The sequence below is a fragment of the Abramis brama genome (genome assembly GCF_963993115.1).
Source record: "Abramis brama genome assembly, chromosome: 12".
Classification (NCBI taxonomy): domain Eukaryota; kingdom Metazoa; phylum Chordata; class Actinopteri; order Cypriniformes; family Leuciscidae; genus Abramis; species Abramis brama.
The window spans coordinates 27512026-27530355 of record NC_139974.1 but is presented as its reverse complement, the minus strand read 5'-3'; the positions used below and the strand labels follow the sequence as shown (position 1 = coordinate 27530355).

Sequence of the window (18330 nt, the reverse complement as noted above, 5' to 3'; positions counted from 1 at the left end):
CAGAGAGAACAGTTTCACCAGAAGGTCCAGGTATGACTTTAATTAAACATTACAAGGTAAAAAAGCAAATGCCTACATGGATGATTCGTTCATAAGAAGATATATTACATGTGTTATAGTAAAAATAGTGGTAACACTTTATTTCGATAGTCCACTTTAGACATTCTACTAACTATAAGTAACTTTGCAGCTACATGTCAACTATTTGTCATTAGAGTATTAGTAGACTGTCTGCTTAATATCTGCTAACACTTTTTTTTGTTGGTCCTCCAACAGATATTCTACTGACTATAAGAAACTTGGCAACTACAAGTCAACTTATTCTCCTAAACCGAACCCTAACACCTAACCATAACCACAGACAGTCAACTACAGTCTACTAATACTCTAATGAGAGTTAGTTGACATGGAGTTGCAAAGTTACTTATAGTTAGTAGAATGTCTAAAGTGGACTATCGAAAATAAAGAGTAACCAAAATGGTTACTTTTCATTTCATGCCAAAATGACTCTTAAATTAGTGTTGTATTATTTTTCAGCATGTTGTGAGCTAGTATACTTCCTCTTTCTCTCCTATCATTCATTCCACAAACTCATCTCACATTTATCATATGACTGTTTCACACTTTATAATAAGCAGCATCAGACCTCGCATACAGGCGCTAAAAAGAATCAGATGCATTATTACGCCAGTATTATTAGCTGCTGTCAAAATAACTTCCTCTATAACACTGTGACTTTGAGAATGCTCAGTCTTTGACTTGGTTTGTATGTTATAAGCACAGATTGCTCCCTCAGAAACCCTCAGGCTTGCTGTTCTACCCTCACTCTCGCCCTGTTTTCTGGAATTTGCCCGGGCTACTGCAGAATTGCCATAGGGCAGCATCTGTCCTCCCAGAACTGCTTTTACCCCAGTGATATTTCTATTCCACAGCCATGTGGCCATGCACATGTTTGACTGTGTGTGTGAATACATGTGCGTGTGTTTGGAAATGTGTAAGAAAATAATATTGCTTGCATGTATTTTGCGGTGTTGTTTCTTAAGTGAATTAACACGTGTCTATGTACGTGGGTCTGACTGTTGGTGTTGCACATCTGTGCTTGCTAATCCGGTCCACAGAGCTGTGTGGATTCGGGATGGCTTTTGTACCTGGCCAGCACACGCAATACTTTCTCTCAAGCATTTCACACCTTACGTAACCAACAAATCACACTAAATAGCTAATTCTTTTGTTTGTTGTTTCTGTTTTCTTGGCACATTCACACATATTTAGGTTCACACATTTTTTAGTATGGTATTCTTGGTATTCATGGTCCAAGTTTCTTGGATTACTATATACTTTTATTCCCAGAGGATGCATTAAGTTGATCAAAAGTTACAGTAAAGACATTTATAATTTTACATGATTTCTATTTCAAATGATTGGTGTTTGTTTGAACGATCTATTCATCAAAGAATCTAAACATCTAATCTAAACAAAGTTTCCACAAAAATATTAAGCTGTTTTCAATTTTTCAAGACATTTTTCTTCAGCAGCAAATCAGCATATTAGAATGATTTCTGAAGGATCATGTGACACTGAAAACTGTAATGGCTGCTGAAAATAAGCTTTGCCATCATTAGAATAAATGATATAGAAAACAGTTATTTTAAATTGTAAATATTATTTCACAATATTACTGTTTTGTTTTGTTTTTTGATCAAATAAATGCATCATTAATGATCATAAGAGACTTCTTTCAAAAACATTAGAACATCTTACAGACCCCAAACTTTTGAAGGGTAGCGTAGCAAGGAATGCAAATAAGGTTATCATTCAGCATCACACTGTATACCTACAGTAAGTACCATTGTATCAGCATATGATGCCATCATTGTACCATGGTACTTCCACGGTGCTTTTTTGAAAGGGTAATTGGTCATATATCTGGTTAGCACTAATGCCAGGCGGTTAGCATGTGCCCAGTGGTTAGCGCATTGCCATTCGTCCTTTATAATACACAATTGCCCCATATATAAACTAAATTGCTTTCTGTATTAAATCCAGGTTGCAGTTTGTCTTGCATTTTAGTTGAGATTGAGAACACTTCAGTATTTTTGCATTTTGCATGAAAGTGTAATCGCGCCATGTCCTGCTCAACCTTCCCCTCCACATCATTTCCCGTCCTGTGTCTACTCTCCTGTCTATAATGGCAAAAAGCCAAACCAGAATGTATTTTTTTAATTATCTTTTAAGCCTTCTAAAGCATTTTGTTCATGTCATGCTGTCAAGATAATGGTCCAAGTGTAGGTTTATCTGCGTGCTGTGTGAGTCATCTGTACCTGTCTTAATTGAGTCATGTATGAAGGACTGTTCATTGAGTGCTTCAACCACTGAGTCAGTCAATTAATGTAATTTCCCGTTCTATTTCAAGCCTTGTACTGATTTCTCTTCCACGTTCCTCTCAGGTACTCAGTTGAGGGTTTTCTTGAGAAGAACAAGGACCCGCTTTTCCAAGATTTCAAGCGACTGATGTACAACAGGTTTGTGGACTTTAAACTTTCTTTCAATTAAATAAGCTGTGTACCCAAAAAAAGAACATTCCATCCTTATTTACTCACCTTTCATGTAATTTAAAATCCATTTGACTTACTTTTTTTTTATTTTGTGTGTGGAACAAAACACCAGAACAATTGTTCATATTATATATTGTGCAGTACACAAGTCTTCTGAAGCCATATGATGTTTTTGTGACAAACAGACCAAATTTTTAAGTTTAACTGAAAATCGCTTGTAACCAATCAGTCATTTGAAATGAGAGTAAATGAGTCCTTAATGATGATAAAATGTTCATTTTATGGTGAACTATTTCTTTAAAATAATGCATAAAGACTGTGTGTGTTCAAGGACTTGTTAAAGTAGGGCACTTGTTTTAATATTCTTCTTTATATTCCTGTTCTGGTTTGTTCTAATTTCTTTTTTACTAGCATGCTCTTGCTTCTTTTCTCCACTTTATCACAGTATTTATCACCCTCTTTTCTAAACCTGTTTTTGTAGTTCTGACCCCGTCCTCAAAGAAATGTGGCCTGATGGGAAAATGAGTATCACAGAGGTGACCAAACGGCCTCTAACTGCAGCTACGCTCTTCAAAAACTCTATTATTGCTCTAGTGGACAAATTGGCCTGTAAGGTAAGAAATGACTACTGTAAATGTCATACAGTGACCCCAATGAAAAAATCGGACACTTAAGCCACTCTTAAATATGTATAAATGTCATTGCATTCAATCAAATGTCAAACCAGGTGGCATCTGCACACAAATGGAGAAAACTGGAGCTTTTCTCCAAACTAATTTCACTTTCTGAGCCATTATTACACAGACTTATAAGCAACTAATCTCAGAGTATTGTAATGGATGTATGAAGTTCAGACAGGTGTGTTTCCTTTAAATAAATGCTTCTTGGTTTGATAATTATTATATAATGCAAAAGCATTCATGTTTTTTTTATAAGTAAAACAAATGTTTTGGGGTCACTGTATTTAGATTCCACTTAACCCTTTTCATTCATCTTTTTTATCATAATCCATGGCAATTTTTTTTTATGCACATTCTTATCTTAGGATTTCAGCTGAGACCATTGTGGTTGTAGTTTTAAAATCTAATCACAAAATGGTGTAGATAGGGGCCCATTGTTGTACATTATGTCTGCAAGAGCATTTGTTTATGTAGAAATAAGCATGAATTTAATCTAGGCTTAATCTACACAACTACCATTTAATACTCTTTGCTGTGAAAAGATAAAATAGGGGTCTCTCAGAATAGCTCAGGTAATCTCTTATGTAGAAGTGATGAAAAATGCAATCTTTCTAATGGAGACTGTCTGTATTTGATAAAAACAGTTAGTTAACAGCAGAGGAACACCTGCTAAATCCTGCTTTAGTTTGGATGGCTCTCCTCTCCTCTCCTCTCCTCTCCTCTCCTCTCCTCTCCTCTCCTCTCCTCTCCTCTCCTCTCCTCTCCTCTCCTCTCCTCTCCTCTCCTCTCCTCTCCTCTCCTCTCCTCTCCTCTCCTCTAATCTCATCTCCTCTTCTCTGCCACGCTGCACGTGTGTGTGTATACACGTGTACTTGCGTGGTAAAGTGGGACTGCACTCGGGGCAGCTTCTGTTTTTTTAGGTCACATTAAAGGACTGGCTGCCCTCCCTCTGGTCCTGTGGGGACACCTGTACCTCATCTGACCGTTCACCCCATCCATCCTGTCTTCACATGCTCTCTACACTGTAGAAAAAAAAAAGAAAAAAAATATTGTGATCCTACTCTAATAATCTCTCGGATGGATGGATGGATGGATGGATGGATGGATGGATGGATGGATAGATAGATAGATAGATAGATAGATAGATAGATAGATAGATAGATAGATAGATAGATAGATAGATAGATAGATAGATAGATAGATAGATAGATAGATAGATAGATAGATAGATCTAGGCTGTTATGTGAAAGCTCATTGGGTAGAGAAAGGGAACGATGTTGCTCTCAACTCACATGGAAAACTCACAGTTCTAAGAATTGACGTAATCACTGTAACACTCTGCAGTCTTGATGAAGTGAGCTTTATGTTTCCAGGAAAGGTCAGCGAGAAAAGGTCCCTTTGATTCATTCTTCTCTCTTCACACAGCAAATTGTGGTGCTTTACATAATGATACTTTCTATTATTGCTGCAGTTGGCTTTCCGTTATAATTAGAGCAACTATCAACTACAAACCATAATCATAAGCTTTCAAATTGCCTTAATTAAATCTTTTTTGGCCACTAAGCTAACTTATTAGTCAGCGGCAGTTCAATATCTCTCCTTTGAGACTTTTGGTAAATGCTTTAATTTAGCAATTTCTGCAATAGAAATTAAATGGAATTGGTCTTACAGGAGCCCTACTATGTGCGCTGTATAAAGCCAAATGAGGTGAAGTCCCCCTTGCTGTTTGATGACGGACGCTGCCAGCACCAAGTGGCGTACCTGGGACTGCTGGAGAATGTCCGTGTTCGCAGAGCTGGATTTGCCTACAGACAGCCTTATGCACGCTTTCTGCAGAGGTGAGAAGTCACATGTACTACTTTTCAATGAACTAAAATTCACTAGTGCTGAAAACCTCAACCTTTTTGATCCCAAGGTTCTCTATTGTCCAAGACAATATCCAAAGGCTCCCATTTAGGATCAGATATTTCTGCTGTTATGACAAAGCTGTTTGTTTTCAAACTTTTATTTTCGTGGCCACAATATACATGTGCGGGGCTCTGTAAATACTAAACATTAAATGAAATAAAATAAAAAACTATTTTTTATTTCTCACTTTAATTTAGTTAAACTTGATGTACTAAAATAATAAAACTAAAACTGAAATAAAAATGTATATAAAAAAAATAGATTTTTCCGCATGTCATGTTTGCACTAAACGTTTACTGGGGGAAAACAATTTAACTATTTTTTATTCCAGCTAGTTTCAAATCAACATTTCTCATTTTTATTTAGTTTAGCTTGATGTACTAAAATAATAAAGCTAAATGCTAATTTAGTGCTGGTCTAGTAATTAGTAGTTCTATAAAGATTCACTTAACAGTGGTGCCTCATAGCATGTGTAATTTCAGTGTAAACGGCATCATATTCACTAGGCACCTGCAGTCCAAAATGCTTAAAGTGCATATAAATGACATCAGCAATTCTTTCTTAGTAAATTTTGACTGCATCTTTATGCTCAGGTACAAGATGACCTGTGAATACACATGGCCCAATCACCTGATGAGCACTGATCAGGAGGCTGTGGAGGCCATTGTGAACCAACACGGCTTTGAGGATGATGTAGCGTATGGCCACACCAAGCTATTCGTGAGAACGCCTCGCACGCTCTTCACGCTGGAGCAAGAGAGAGCCGCGCTCATCCCCATTTTAGTGCTGTTCTTACAGAAGGTGACAGACACTCTTTTCACTTTTCTCTCTCTATCTGTCAATTTCCTTGGGCACTTTAGGCCTCTGTCTATCAGCAGTGTTTATTGTTGTTCCTGAGGCTTTACCTCTTCTGCTTCCTGTCTTTCTCTTCCTACTCCTCTTTAATTTCTTTGTTTTCTTGCTCTCTGTAGCTGTCTCACTTAATCACTTTGACTTGCTCACTTTTTCATGTACGTGTTCAGAGGTGACAAGAAAGCACAGTGGGATCATAACACCTAGACTGTAGATCCCTCTGCAACTCCACTTCAGTCAGTCTTTATAACCTGTTTTGAACTTGCGGAACATAAATCTATATTTGCATTCTCGTCTACATGTTTTATTATTTATCCATTCTCATTTTTCAAAGCAGATGTAAATAAAAATGTATCTGTATATATGCAAATCAATGTTTATCTAAACATTTTTAACCAGTATCTATGTATGTTCCTATTGTTTTAAATCTGCTTTGAATGATTAGACTGGGCTCATACATGAGGAAATGGACGTAAATATAGGTATGCTCATTATTTCTAGTTAATTATTTCCCACTCATTCATCCAGTGTGTAGGCTGTCTGAAAACAGTAATTGTGATAATGTTTGTGATTGGCGGATTATTCTAGTTGCATTCAATTATTTATCTGCAGTGCGAGTTGTCCTGATTTAACTTCTGTCCCACTTAATGCTGCCTGACTTAAACTAGAGTCAAAACTCAGCAGGGAAACTCTGTACGGCACAGCAGATGAGACGACCCAGCAGCTGTCATGTTTCTGTCCACCTGACCCTCTGTCACTCACTCGCTCACTAAATCATTCCATCATTCACTGACTATGTAGTGTGAGGAAATTACCTAAATGAAGAAATTAATTCTCTCTTCTTTCTCTCTCACCCTTGCATGCATCTCATTGCATCTAGTAAACTTCACTCTATCTATTATAGTTGTTCATTTCTGTTATATGTCACACTGAAATACTTTCCCACCCAATTTGCATTCTTTTTTCCCCCTTTATTTTTCTTTCCGAATGCTAAACAGTACAACAAATATTATATCCAAAATGTGCATATTTTATATTTATATATACAAGTATGTAAATTATATTATAAGCAATTCCCTCAACACCATCTGCCACCTTGCATGAACATTTTCTCTTAGCTGCATTCTGGGATTGCCTTATTCATGTATGTTTATTTATTTTAATTTTTTTAAGAAATTATTACTTTCATGCAATATAAAGTCTCAGGTGTCCTTAGAATGTGTCTGTGAAGTTTCAGCTCAAAATACCCCACAGATCTTTTATTATACAATGTTGTAAATGCCCATTTTTGAGTAAAAACATGCTATTTTCGTGCATGTATCTTTAAAAAATCTGTTTTGTATCTGAAATTTGTATCTGCCAAAAATCTGTTTGGTTTTGATTGTCCTCTTTATCGTGGTCACGCTCAAGTCACATTGCAGTTCTTCGTCATCATGAATTATTTTTATCTGTATGCGTTTTAAAGCCATATCAGTCTAAACTTCTGATATATGGTTTTCTGAGCGCACACATTCGAAGCATGCGCACAGAAAGCCGGCTGTCAGACGACGCGTCCTGTAAGTATTAAACTAAGTTCTCTTTCACGTCTTATTGTGCTTAAACTGTCAAATACGCACAAGGTTATGTCAAAAACACAAATTTCTCATAAACAGTCGGTTATGTCTGTGAACATAAACAGCAAGTAAAGAAATCGCATGTGTATGTTAGATCTGTGTATTAAAGTGAAAGCAGCGTAATATACAGTACCTACTGCTATATATGCTGTTAATATAAATTAACAACAAAAGAAAAATTACTCACTGCTCTTGATTGAATTAACTTTTATAGCTTTAATAGGAATACTTTTCTTACGTCCGTCAGCAGTCGTGGGCGGGGCCTAAGCATTTGTGATGTCACAAAAGCTGCATCAGCAAACGGCTTGTTCTGAGACACTGTTTATGATTTATGGGGATTAAAAGAAGAGGAGTCGGTGGATTTTTACCATTATAGGGTTGTGTACACACTGCCAACACATTTATGTTCGAATTTTGCATAATAGGTGCCCTTTATATTGATCAAAAAAGTACACAAAAGTATTTGTTTATAATATTAAATCTGTTATATCATTACTTTAAAGATCATGCCCTATATGCCTTTAGGTTTTGGTTTTAGAACAGAGCATGTTTCACTTGTGTTGTAGTCACATCACAGTTTACAGTGTTTGGTGTCTTCAAAAGGGTTTCCCTCACATTCAACCTGTATTTGTGTCTTTCTGCAGGTATGGAGAGGTGCATTAGCACGTATGCGCTGTAGGAAAATTAGGGCGATCTATACCATAATGGCATATTATAAATGCTATAAGGTGAAGGCTCACTTCTGGGAAGTGGAGAGACGTTTCGCCAATGTTCGAAACATGGCCGACTATGGGAAGAGTGTAGAGTGGCCGGCACCACCTGCGGCCCTGGTGCAGTTCCACAGAATCACACAACACCTCTACCACCGGTATTACCTTGGCTTCCATCTTCATGTCTTTTTCTTTATTGTTTGGCCTTCCTCTCATGCTTTCACTGCTTCTCTCTTAGATGGTGGGCAAGGCAGCTGATCAAAAACATCCCCCCATCTGACATGGCGGAGGTGAGAGCTAAAGTAGCTGCTCTGTCAGCCCTGAGCGGGGAGAGAGTGGACTGGGGATACAGCCGTGCCTGGGAGAGAGACTACTTGGCCAATGTGAGTTTTTCATTAGGTTACTCATTTAGAACCTTCACTTTTACATTAGATTTTTACATCGATTAAGCTTATTAAAGTTTTCAGTTTAATTAAGCCTTAAGCCCAGTGGTAAATCCATTGACTCCAGGAATCTTTGACAATCTTAAAGGAATAGTTCACCCATAAATGAAAATGTATAGCTTTCTGTGACAAACAGACTGATGTTGTTATTTGCTAAAAATCTAATTCGTGTCCATGTATATTCAGATATGAAGAAAATCTGTTTGCTCCCGTTGACCGAAACTTATTTTCGCTGAAATAGTTACTTTTTACATTCACATAAACAATTTTTTTAGCTATTTTTAATGTTCATTATTGTTGTATTTTACAGAGCCACACACATGGCATGCAAAAAAATGTATGAAGTTAATTAGTTTACCTCGTTTTAATTTAGTTAAATCGTGGCCAAGATTTTCAATCGTGGCTATGAGGTTATTGTTGGTTATCACTGTCAATCTTCACAGTTTCTGATTTGATCGCGCATTTAAATGCAGCTGTCAATCCAGAAACTTTGTAGTGTACTTATCAGAAGATTGTGTTCAGATTGTGGATGGACAATAAACAGAAAGCAAAAGAAGAGCCCTCCCTTTATAAACTCTAAAGATCACTGAATTATGCACTTTACATTAGTTAACATGAACTAACAATGAACAATACTTCTACGGCAGTTATTAATCCTAGTTAATGTTAATTTCAGCATTTATAAAAGGTTTTTTAAAATAATATTAACTTCTGGTAATTCACCGAACTAAAATTAACATGATAATTTTTATTAACTAACATTAAAAAAGGTTAATGAATGCTCTAAAAATATAGGTAACACTATTTTAGGGTCCAATTCTCACTATTAAATAGTCACTTATTAGCATATTACTTGGATATTGTCTGTTTATTAGTACTTTTAAAGCACATGTTAATGCCTTATTCTCCATAACCATATTCTATATCCCAATTCCTAAACTTAACAACTACCTTACTAACTATTAATATGCAGTAATTAGGATTTTAATGAGGGAAAGGTCATAGTTATAATAGTGAGAATTGGACCCTAATCTAAAGTGTGACCAAATATATTGTTAATTGTTAGTTCTTGTTAATTAATTAATTAATTAATTCACTAATGTTAACAAATGAGACCTTATTGTAAAGTGTTACCAATTTTCTGCTCAAGGACAAGCAAAAAAATATCTCTTGAAATAAAGTCAAGAGCCCTGGGGGGTTCATCTAATTCTCCCTCCAGTGGAGTGAAATGAAGAGAGTGAGTCCTTGAGCTTGTGTTAAATAAAAAAATTAAGGATTGTATTCTTTTTTTTAAGAATTCTGTAGAATTTTTCCTCAGCAGCAAGAGATTCATTGTGATTTCTGTATTTCATAACACATTTTTAAAGCTCAAAAGATGCATGCTGAATGCTCGCTCCTGTCACCACAGTGTATATCGGCTATGACAGATGAGCTTATAAAGACCTTTGAAGTTTTCAGATCATCTAAATGAGTCAAAAGCTTATTCATGAAGCACAGTTGAGAATCTGTTGTTGCAGATAAGGTGTCATATCTGTTTGACGCATTAGTCGAGTGGGCTGGTGACGATGATGACTGTTTTTAAATCCGTCATGGATTGATTTGAATTGTCATCAAGGAAACCATGGAAGCATAAGTGTGCATGTTGTTTGTGTTGCTTGTGTGATTAAGATTCTCAGAATGTTGTCATAAATCCAACGTGTCTCTCCATTGCAGGCAAAGGACTCTCCTTTGACAAGCACCAACTTTGTGCGCATCACTAAAGAGCTGAAGAACAAAGACCAATACGTCCAGGTCCTCTTTTCATGCTCTGTCAGGATGGTAGGCTTTTTAAAATTATATTTCACTGTTATCAAATGACAAAAACTGTGCATTTTGTATTGCCAAAGCATTTGCAGAGAATAGTGCGTAAAAGTAATAATGCATGTTTAAATAATAACAGTGCAAATTAAAAAAAAAAAAAAACCTAACTAATATTAATTAATAACTAATATATATTTTATTAACTAATGAAAAAATAACAATAGTGTCATTAACAGAGTGAACAAACAATATTAGAAAATACAATCAAATAACTTAAGTGTGAAAAGAGAAAACAGTTAAATTGAGAAATAATGTAAAATAACAATAGTGCTAAAGGAGTAAACAATGACATTAAGAATTTAAATAAAATAACCTAAAATAACCAGAGAAAACAAGCAATATTAACAAATAAAGTAAAATTACAATAGCGCAAATGGAGTAAACAAGCCAAATTAAATAATATAAATAACAATAGTGTGAATGGAGTAAACAAGCAATATTAGCAAATAAAATAAAAATAGTGTGAATGGAGTAAACAAACAATATTAAAATAATGATAATATTGTAATAATATAGTATGCCTATACATATAATAATGTCATAATAATTATAATAATAAATAAAGTAAAATTACAATAGGCCAGTATTATCAAATAAAATAAAATAACAATAGTGCAAATGGGGTAAACAAGATATTTTAGCAAATCAATTAAAATAACAGCAGTGTAAATGGAATACAAGCAATATTTGCAAATAAAATACAAATCGTTACAAAGGAGTAAAAAACGATATTAAAAAAGTAAAATATAAGTGTGAATGGAGTAAATAAGTACTATCAACAAGACAGTAATTAGTAATACAAATAATAAGTAACAAAAAAGTAACTGTTATTGAACAAGTTTACTGTATTATATAGGGTAAACATGACAAAAATATTTTCTTTCTCTCTCTATCTCTCTGTCTTTCTCCAGTCTCATTCACTTTCTCATTTTCTCACACCTGAGCTGCTTTGACCGTAGAGCAGCGTGGCACAGCACAATGTTCTCAGTGTTTTAATGCCTTAAAGGTGCTCTAAGCAATGTCACTCGTTTTTTAGGCTGAAACATTTTTTGTCACATATAGCAAATACCTCCTCACTAGCCGCTAGCTGCCTGTCCCCTGAACACACTGTAAAAAAAAGCGGTCTCTGCAGACACCCCAGGCTCCACAAACGACAAGAAAAACAAACTGGCCCAGCCTGGACCACGAAACATAACAAACAGTGTTCCAGCCAATAACCGACAAGAATGATTTGGGGGTGGGGGTTGGGGGGTTAGTGCGCGTGCACATGAAGGGGGGTGTGGGGAGTGGAGGAGAGAGAAGCATGAAGAGGGAAGTTAGCTAGAGGAGAGATGTCCTGACAACGACTAACGTTGAATTTTGATATGGCCGACACACGACCAAAGAGACGACGTTCCGATGAACAAATAGCAAAGAAGAGGGAAAAGGAGAAGGAACGTGGGAAGTCCCGAATTTACATCGGAAAAGCCTGTTTCAGGAAGCACGGAAGGGAGGGGGAGGGAACGGGATGGGTCGAGCTAGCCTCCGTTTTGTTTGACAATACTTCGAACGTCAACAAGAAGTGACGTCTCACAACATTGCTTAGAGCACCTTTAAGCAAAGACTGTAAAATACACACTCTATCATAGCACTGCAGCTATGGGTGTTGCTTCCATTGGTCCAGTTTATCTTTCCTTCCCAGCGAGACTCAACCACACCACCAACCCAATTTCACAGGCTATTTTTAAAGGCAGGAACATGCAGTACAATAGTAGAGCAGTACATAAACCTATCAACAGTGCTAATGCAAAGGTTGAATTCAGGAATTTCATTAAGCCCTAAATATTGTTGTAAGTTATTATTGTAGTCAAGCTCAGACAGAGGCAGACAGTTTACCCCATTTCTGCTTTTTCTCTCTCCTGATCTCTCTTTTCTTCAGCTCAACTGGTTCAACAACACAAAGGACAGAGCTCTACTCATCACTGACAAGCATATTTACAGACTGGAGCCCAAAAAACACTTCAAAGTGCAAAAACGAATATCTCTTGATTCAGTAAGTATTTCACACACATGGTCACCTATACTTCTACATGCATGCAGAAATGCGTAAAATAAAACAGCAAAGACTTAAAGGAAGCCCTCAAAAGAAAGCAGACACGTCTTGGTATCTGTAATTGTCTGGGTTTTTTTTTTTTTTTTTTTTTTTTTTTTATGCAACCGTGCAATGTGGGTCAATGCATCTGTCTGCTGCAGTCACGTTTTCTCTTTGGATTTTTGTTTACATCTACCAACTGGTCTCTCTTATTAGATGACAGCACTAATACTTCACATGACCGGACATGATGTCAGATGGCTTAACAGGGTCATTCGCAAACTTCTGGCTGCGTCTGAGTGAATTCAGGGACCAGAACAGTCTGTGTGTGAGGTGTCTGACCTACATTCTGTCTACGTTCTCAGATGCAATATAGTGAGAGAGGGATTTGGTCACACACTGCAGCACTGCAGTCTAAGCTCCCCTTAGCATAGACTCACAGACACTCACACACACACATTAAACCTGCTATTTTATCCATATCTGTATGTTTTACACGTCTCTAGCGGAAGCAGGGCCAGACGTCTCAGAGAGATAGAGAGAAGCAATTGGGCAGTTCAGCAAGAGCTGCAGTATAATAGTGAATCATGACAATTATGCACACATCTATCTATAAATTACAGAAACGTCTGTCTGTCTGTGTGTGTGTCTGTTTGTTATTCGCATATCTCTCGAACCGTTAGTCCGATGGATTTCAAACTTGACAGGTGTCTCTCTACGGGCACGAGTAAGTGCAGTGCCAAGTTTGACGTTGTTTGGATGAGAAATGCTAAAGATATCGTTAAAAATACCAGTAAAAGAAGCACTTAGAAGGTTGTGGTTTAATAATAAACATTCTGACATAAACACTCTGTCAGCTACACTGTTTACTTCTGAAGAATATTATAGTTTGGTTCCAAAACGTGATAAATCCATTTTGATTAATTTGAGTAAAAATGTGTTTTCTTTACCAAGAAACCAACAATTAGTAAAAACACACAAAAGCTGATTTTGCACGGGCACTTTGCACTGCTCCCTGAATCGACGCGCTTATTCATTTGTGGATGTTAACTGAATCTATAAGTCAGCTATGCTGTTTACTTCTGAATATTATATTTAATTCTGGTGCGCTTAACGTTATCGCTACTGTGTAACTAAACATATCCTATTCAATGCGTTCACAGTCTCTTTCACGGCCATCATTTGTAGTTGCCTATTCACAAACTGTTTGCTCAAGCATAGCGTTTTCTCGGAGTTCACTTTGTGCTTTCTACCATGCACAAATAAAAATGTCATTGAACTTTTGCTGTGTAATTGTAACAATGAGCACACAAATACACCAAACTAACAATTACTAAAAACACACTCAAAAACTGATTTTGCACGGGCATTTTGCACTAGTACTCTTTAACACACCATTTTCACATCACAGCTGTTATTGTGATATTTACAGATTTGAATATTCAAAAGATACCAGATCAACACCAGAAAAAAAATATATTGAGTCAAAATAGCCGTTTGTGTACTCAAAAACATGTGTAGACAACAACATGAATCACATTTCACACCAAATTCTAAAAATCAAAGAAATTATATTTTGCATAAAGAAAATAAAGTTTATTTTAAGGAGCATTAAGATTGTTACGGGAGTAGACGGGAAATACACTGGTGTATTTTTATTTATAAAGTCCTTTTAGGTCTATTACCCAAATATCTGCAAGATATTTCTGCTCTGCTTTTGCTTTCGCTGAAAGTTATTTATTTCAATCACTGCATTTAAAAAACTATTAGGGAGTTTTTTTTATCACAGCTTGTGAATGTTTTAAATGAATGTATATGTGTGTGTAAATTTTAATATGTTAGTATGTCGTTCAGGAGATTTTAATTCTCCTGTCGTTGAAAATAAAAACTCTTTAGTGGTTAAATAAATGTTAATAATAATAATAATAATAATAATTGTTACATTATTTTCATGACTAATGAACACATTTATCCCCCAAATTCTCTTTACTTTAATATGTGTCTGGATTTTTCACTTTTTTGTATGATGTATGATCATTTTTGTATGATGAAATAAGTTACAGCTTTTTAATATTTCATTTTATTTCAGTTAACGTTTATTTTATAAATGATAATGTTTTTCATTTAGCAATAATAACCCTAATGCTACCATGATGTATAAATGCTTTTATAAGTAATTCAATTTAAATGATTTAAATACAGTTTAAATAATGAGACTATGGAAGAGAGTGTGCTTAACTGTCATGAAAATAATGTCACGATCCAAAAGAAATCTTTGCGGTCTAAAAATAGGCTTCAGTCTTGTTAAACAAAGTATATTTCTTTCTTTTGATTTTGGACTGCAATATAATGCACATGTCCTGACAGGCTTTATGAGATTTACTCTATTATAATCTCACAGCCTTGCCGGCAGCCCTTCATTTAATGGGTCACCATCCAAGTGCATATTATGAACTTTTCCAACCCTCTCCGGTCAGGCCAGGCCAGACCACACTGGATGGGTTCATGCAGTCCCAGACAAGGATATTGTTTTGTGAGAGCACAGTACATTGTGGTTTTAATCTCATTTCACCATAGACTGACGCACACACAAGGACTCTGCACAGCACAGCGGCTGATTGTGTCAGTTGATATTCTAGAGCAGCAGACACAGACAGGGCAACCTTACGGCCTGTGCACACTTACAGTAATAACTATAATGATAAATAAGCATCTACACCAATGAACAATAACGCTCTGTTTATTATAAGCCTGTCATCTGTCACTTTAAATGCTTCTGTTGTCTTAAATTCTGATTGGCTGTCAATATTTTTATCGTTCATCAGCTGAAAAAAAAAAAACATTCTGAAGGTGATTCCAGCGATATTGTTTCTCTGTGTCATTATCGTTATAGTTGTGGTATGGACTCCTATTCTCATAGAATAAGAATTCTCATAGAATAAGAATGAAACAATATAGTCAAAGTTATCGTTAGAGTTTTCATCTTTGGTGTGAATGGGCCTTTACACATCTTATGGTGTTTTTACACATCTTGCGGTAATCTGTTATATTCTGTGTGTGTGTGTGTGTGCGTGTGTGTGTGTGTGTGTGTGTGTGTGTGTGCGTGTCTGTTTGACTTGAACACAGTGCAGTGTTTCCTGGCCCCCCACCCTTATTTCTCAAAATCTCAGACAGCAAGGTCTGCTGCATGTACCACAGGGCACAAAGTGATTTAACCTGTGTTAGTGTGTTTGTGTGTGTGTGTGTACGCACATGTTTGTGTGTGCTACTGTGTGTTCATCCGAGTGGCAGTAAAGAGGCTTAACGCTGCCTGATCACTCTCTTCCTTTCAGGCACAGCGGTGACGCACCTACTGCTGTTCATAACCGCTCACGTTTGTGCACACTTAGAAACACACACTAGCCTTTAATGAACCCAATGCACACAAAAAAAATACACAAAATAAATACTATTGTATATTCATGCTCTCGAACATTCAAACAGCATCCCCAGGACTGTTTCTATTCTCAGAGTCATGTGTACCAGCCAGGCACACATACAGTTTTCTGACGCACAACTTCAATTGGTCACACGTTTTGAGTAATTGAAACAATCAAGTCATTCATTCAGGATTATTTCCAGCACATTACTCATTCTCGAGGTTACTGAGTCAATCATGTGCTGAAGCAGAGGAAGTTTTTTTTATTTATTTTTTTAGCTTTTTACTGTGGGTTTGCAAAGGCAAAGGTTGACTGAATGCCAGTAGTTGGTGGACAAATTAATCTGTTGGACTCAGGAAAGATGGATTTATTGGACACAAATGCTTTGACTTCATTGTGCACCAACGCATGCTATGCAACGTGTTAACATGGTTTCATATGTTTGTATTGCTGTTTTACACTCTCTTCAAACCCACAGGTGGTTGGTGTAAGCGTAACAAGTGGCAGTGACCAGATGGTGGCGCTACATACTTCCTCTCAGGATGACATTCTGGTGCATTTGCAGAGGGGTCAACTGAACCCAAATCAAGACCGCGTAGGGGAGTTGGTGGGCGCCCTTACAGACCACTTTAAAAGGTAAGAGTCCATGTCAGTAATCTCCACCTTGCACATTTTGCAAGTGATGTGCAAGTCTTTCTGCGAGCATCACTATAACTATTGCTTATTCTTAGTGTTCAGGATTTAAACAGGGCCAAATCGAATGCTGTCACATCACAATTTTTGTCCATCAAAAATGGTGGTGCTAAAATTCTCCATTTTCGTAAAGAAAAAGCACCATAATATAACAACATTTTTGAAAAGAAACCGTATAAAGTAGTGAAATTAATTTATTCATAAAAATATATATATATATATATATATATATATATATTTTTTTTTTACCTTGATTTGTATATAATGTAATATTATAAAAATTTATTAAGGTATGCATACTCGTACACATATATTCAAGGTGTAAGGAATATATTTTACTTGATGGTTAAACCACATGACATCTTCAGACATTTGCATTCAACATTTGCTGAAAATTGTGGCCGAGAGAGCTCAGTGCTCTGCAACTGAAGAAAACACTTGCAAATAGAAAAAACACAAGAAAATTAAGAAAACATCTTCATCAGTTTGACAACACATGTGCTGCAAATACTCACAACGCAACCAAATACAGAAACACGCTGTACTTGTAAGGGGACCCCAGCAAGTGGCAAACCTTGCTGAGACCGCTTATTGTTCAACGTCTACTTGTCAATGACCTGAATTTGCATTCCGTTTCTGTATTTGGTTGCATTGTGAGTATTTGCAGTGCGTTTCTGTATTTGGGTGTGTTGTGACAATGGTGGACAATTAAATATTTCATTTGGATTCATTAAATAGCGTATAAAACAAAGCTTTTCGTAAACCGATATAGCTCAAAAGTTTATTGTCTGTGTGTGTTGCTTTATGGAAAATACACATGCTGATTAGTGTAACAATGGTGGTCTGCAGCACGACGATAGAGTCTTTATTTAGAATAATAAACACTCTGGAGATATCTAAGGAAACGTAGTAGAAAATGCAATCCACATAAAATTGAAACAACACTGAACAATGAACATAGGAAGCTAAGGTCTTAAATACACAGGGGAGTAATCAACTTAAAACAGAACAGGTGCGTAAATTAATTAACTTCCAGGGAAACTAACGAGGAAACTGAAAATGAAACCAAAACACAATATACATGTTACAATGAGGTATAATATCATCAAAAAGATTTGGGTCAGTAAGAAATTGATAATTTATTAAGCAAGGACGCATTAAATGAATAATAAAAAAAATACAATAAAGATTTCTATTTCAAATAAATGCTGTTCTTTTCAGCTTTCTATGCATCAAAAAATTCCTGAAAATATTTTAATCATGACAACTCCCAGAGTGAATTATTTTACCAGAATTTATTGGCGGACAAGATTTGCTATATTGCTGGTGCTGAACAAACGTAAACATGGTTTATGAGGACACTTCCTGTGTCCTCGTGAACCAAATGGCTTAAAAAAACAAAACATACTAAATGGTGTTTATTGAAATTCAAAAAATGCTGAGTTTTTTGTGGTGTGTTAAGGAGTGGGGTAGGGTTAGTGTAGGGGAATAGAATGTACAGTATACAGACCATTACGCCTATGGAG

The 18330-nt window shown here is 36.2% G+C and overlaps 1 protein-coding gene across 1 annotated transcript in view; it reads left to right on the top strand.

Moving 5' to 3' along the window:
• Positions 1–18330, top strand: part of myo1g (myosin IG) — a 46470-nt gene that overhangs the window by 13193 nt on the left and 14947 nt on the right. The window contains exons 13-21 of the mRNA XM_084131150.1: positions 2448–2522; positions 3037–3169; positions 4907–5073; positions 5737–5944; positions 8253–8476; positions 8557–8701; positions 10475–10579; positions 12540–12653; positions 16590–16747. Of these exons, the coding sequence (XP_083987276.1) occupies positions 2448–2522; positions 3037–3169; positions 4907–5073; positions 5737–5944; positions 8253–8476; positions 8557–8701; positions 10475–10579; positions 12540–12653; positions 16590–16747 (1329 nt within the window). The remainder of the gene's footprint in view (positions 1–2447; positions 2523–3036; positions 3170–4906; positions 5074–5736; positions 5945–8252; positions 8477–8556; positions 8702–10474; positions 10580–12539; positions 12654–16589; positions 16748–18330) is intronic.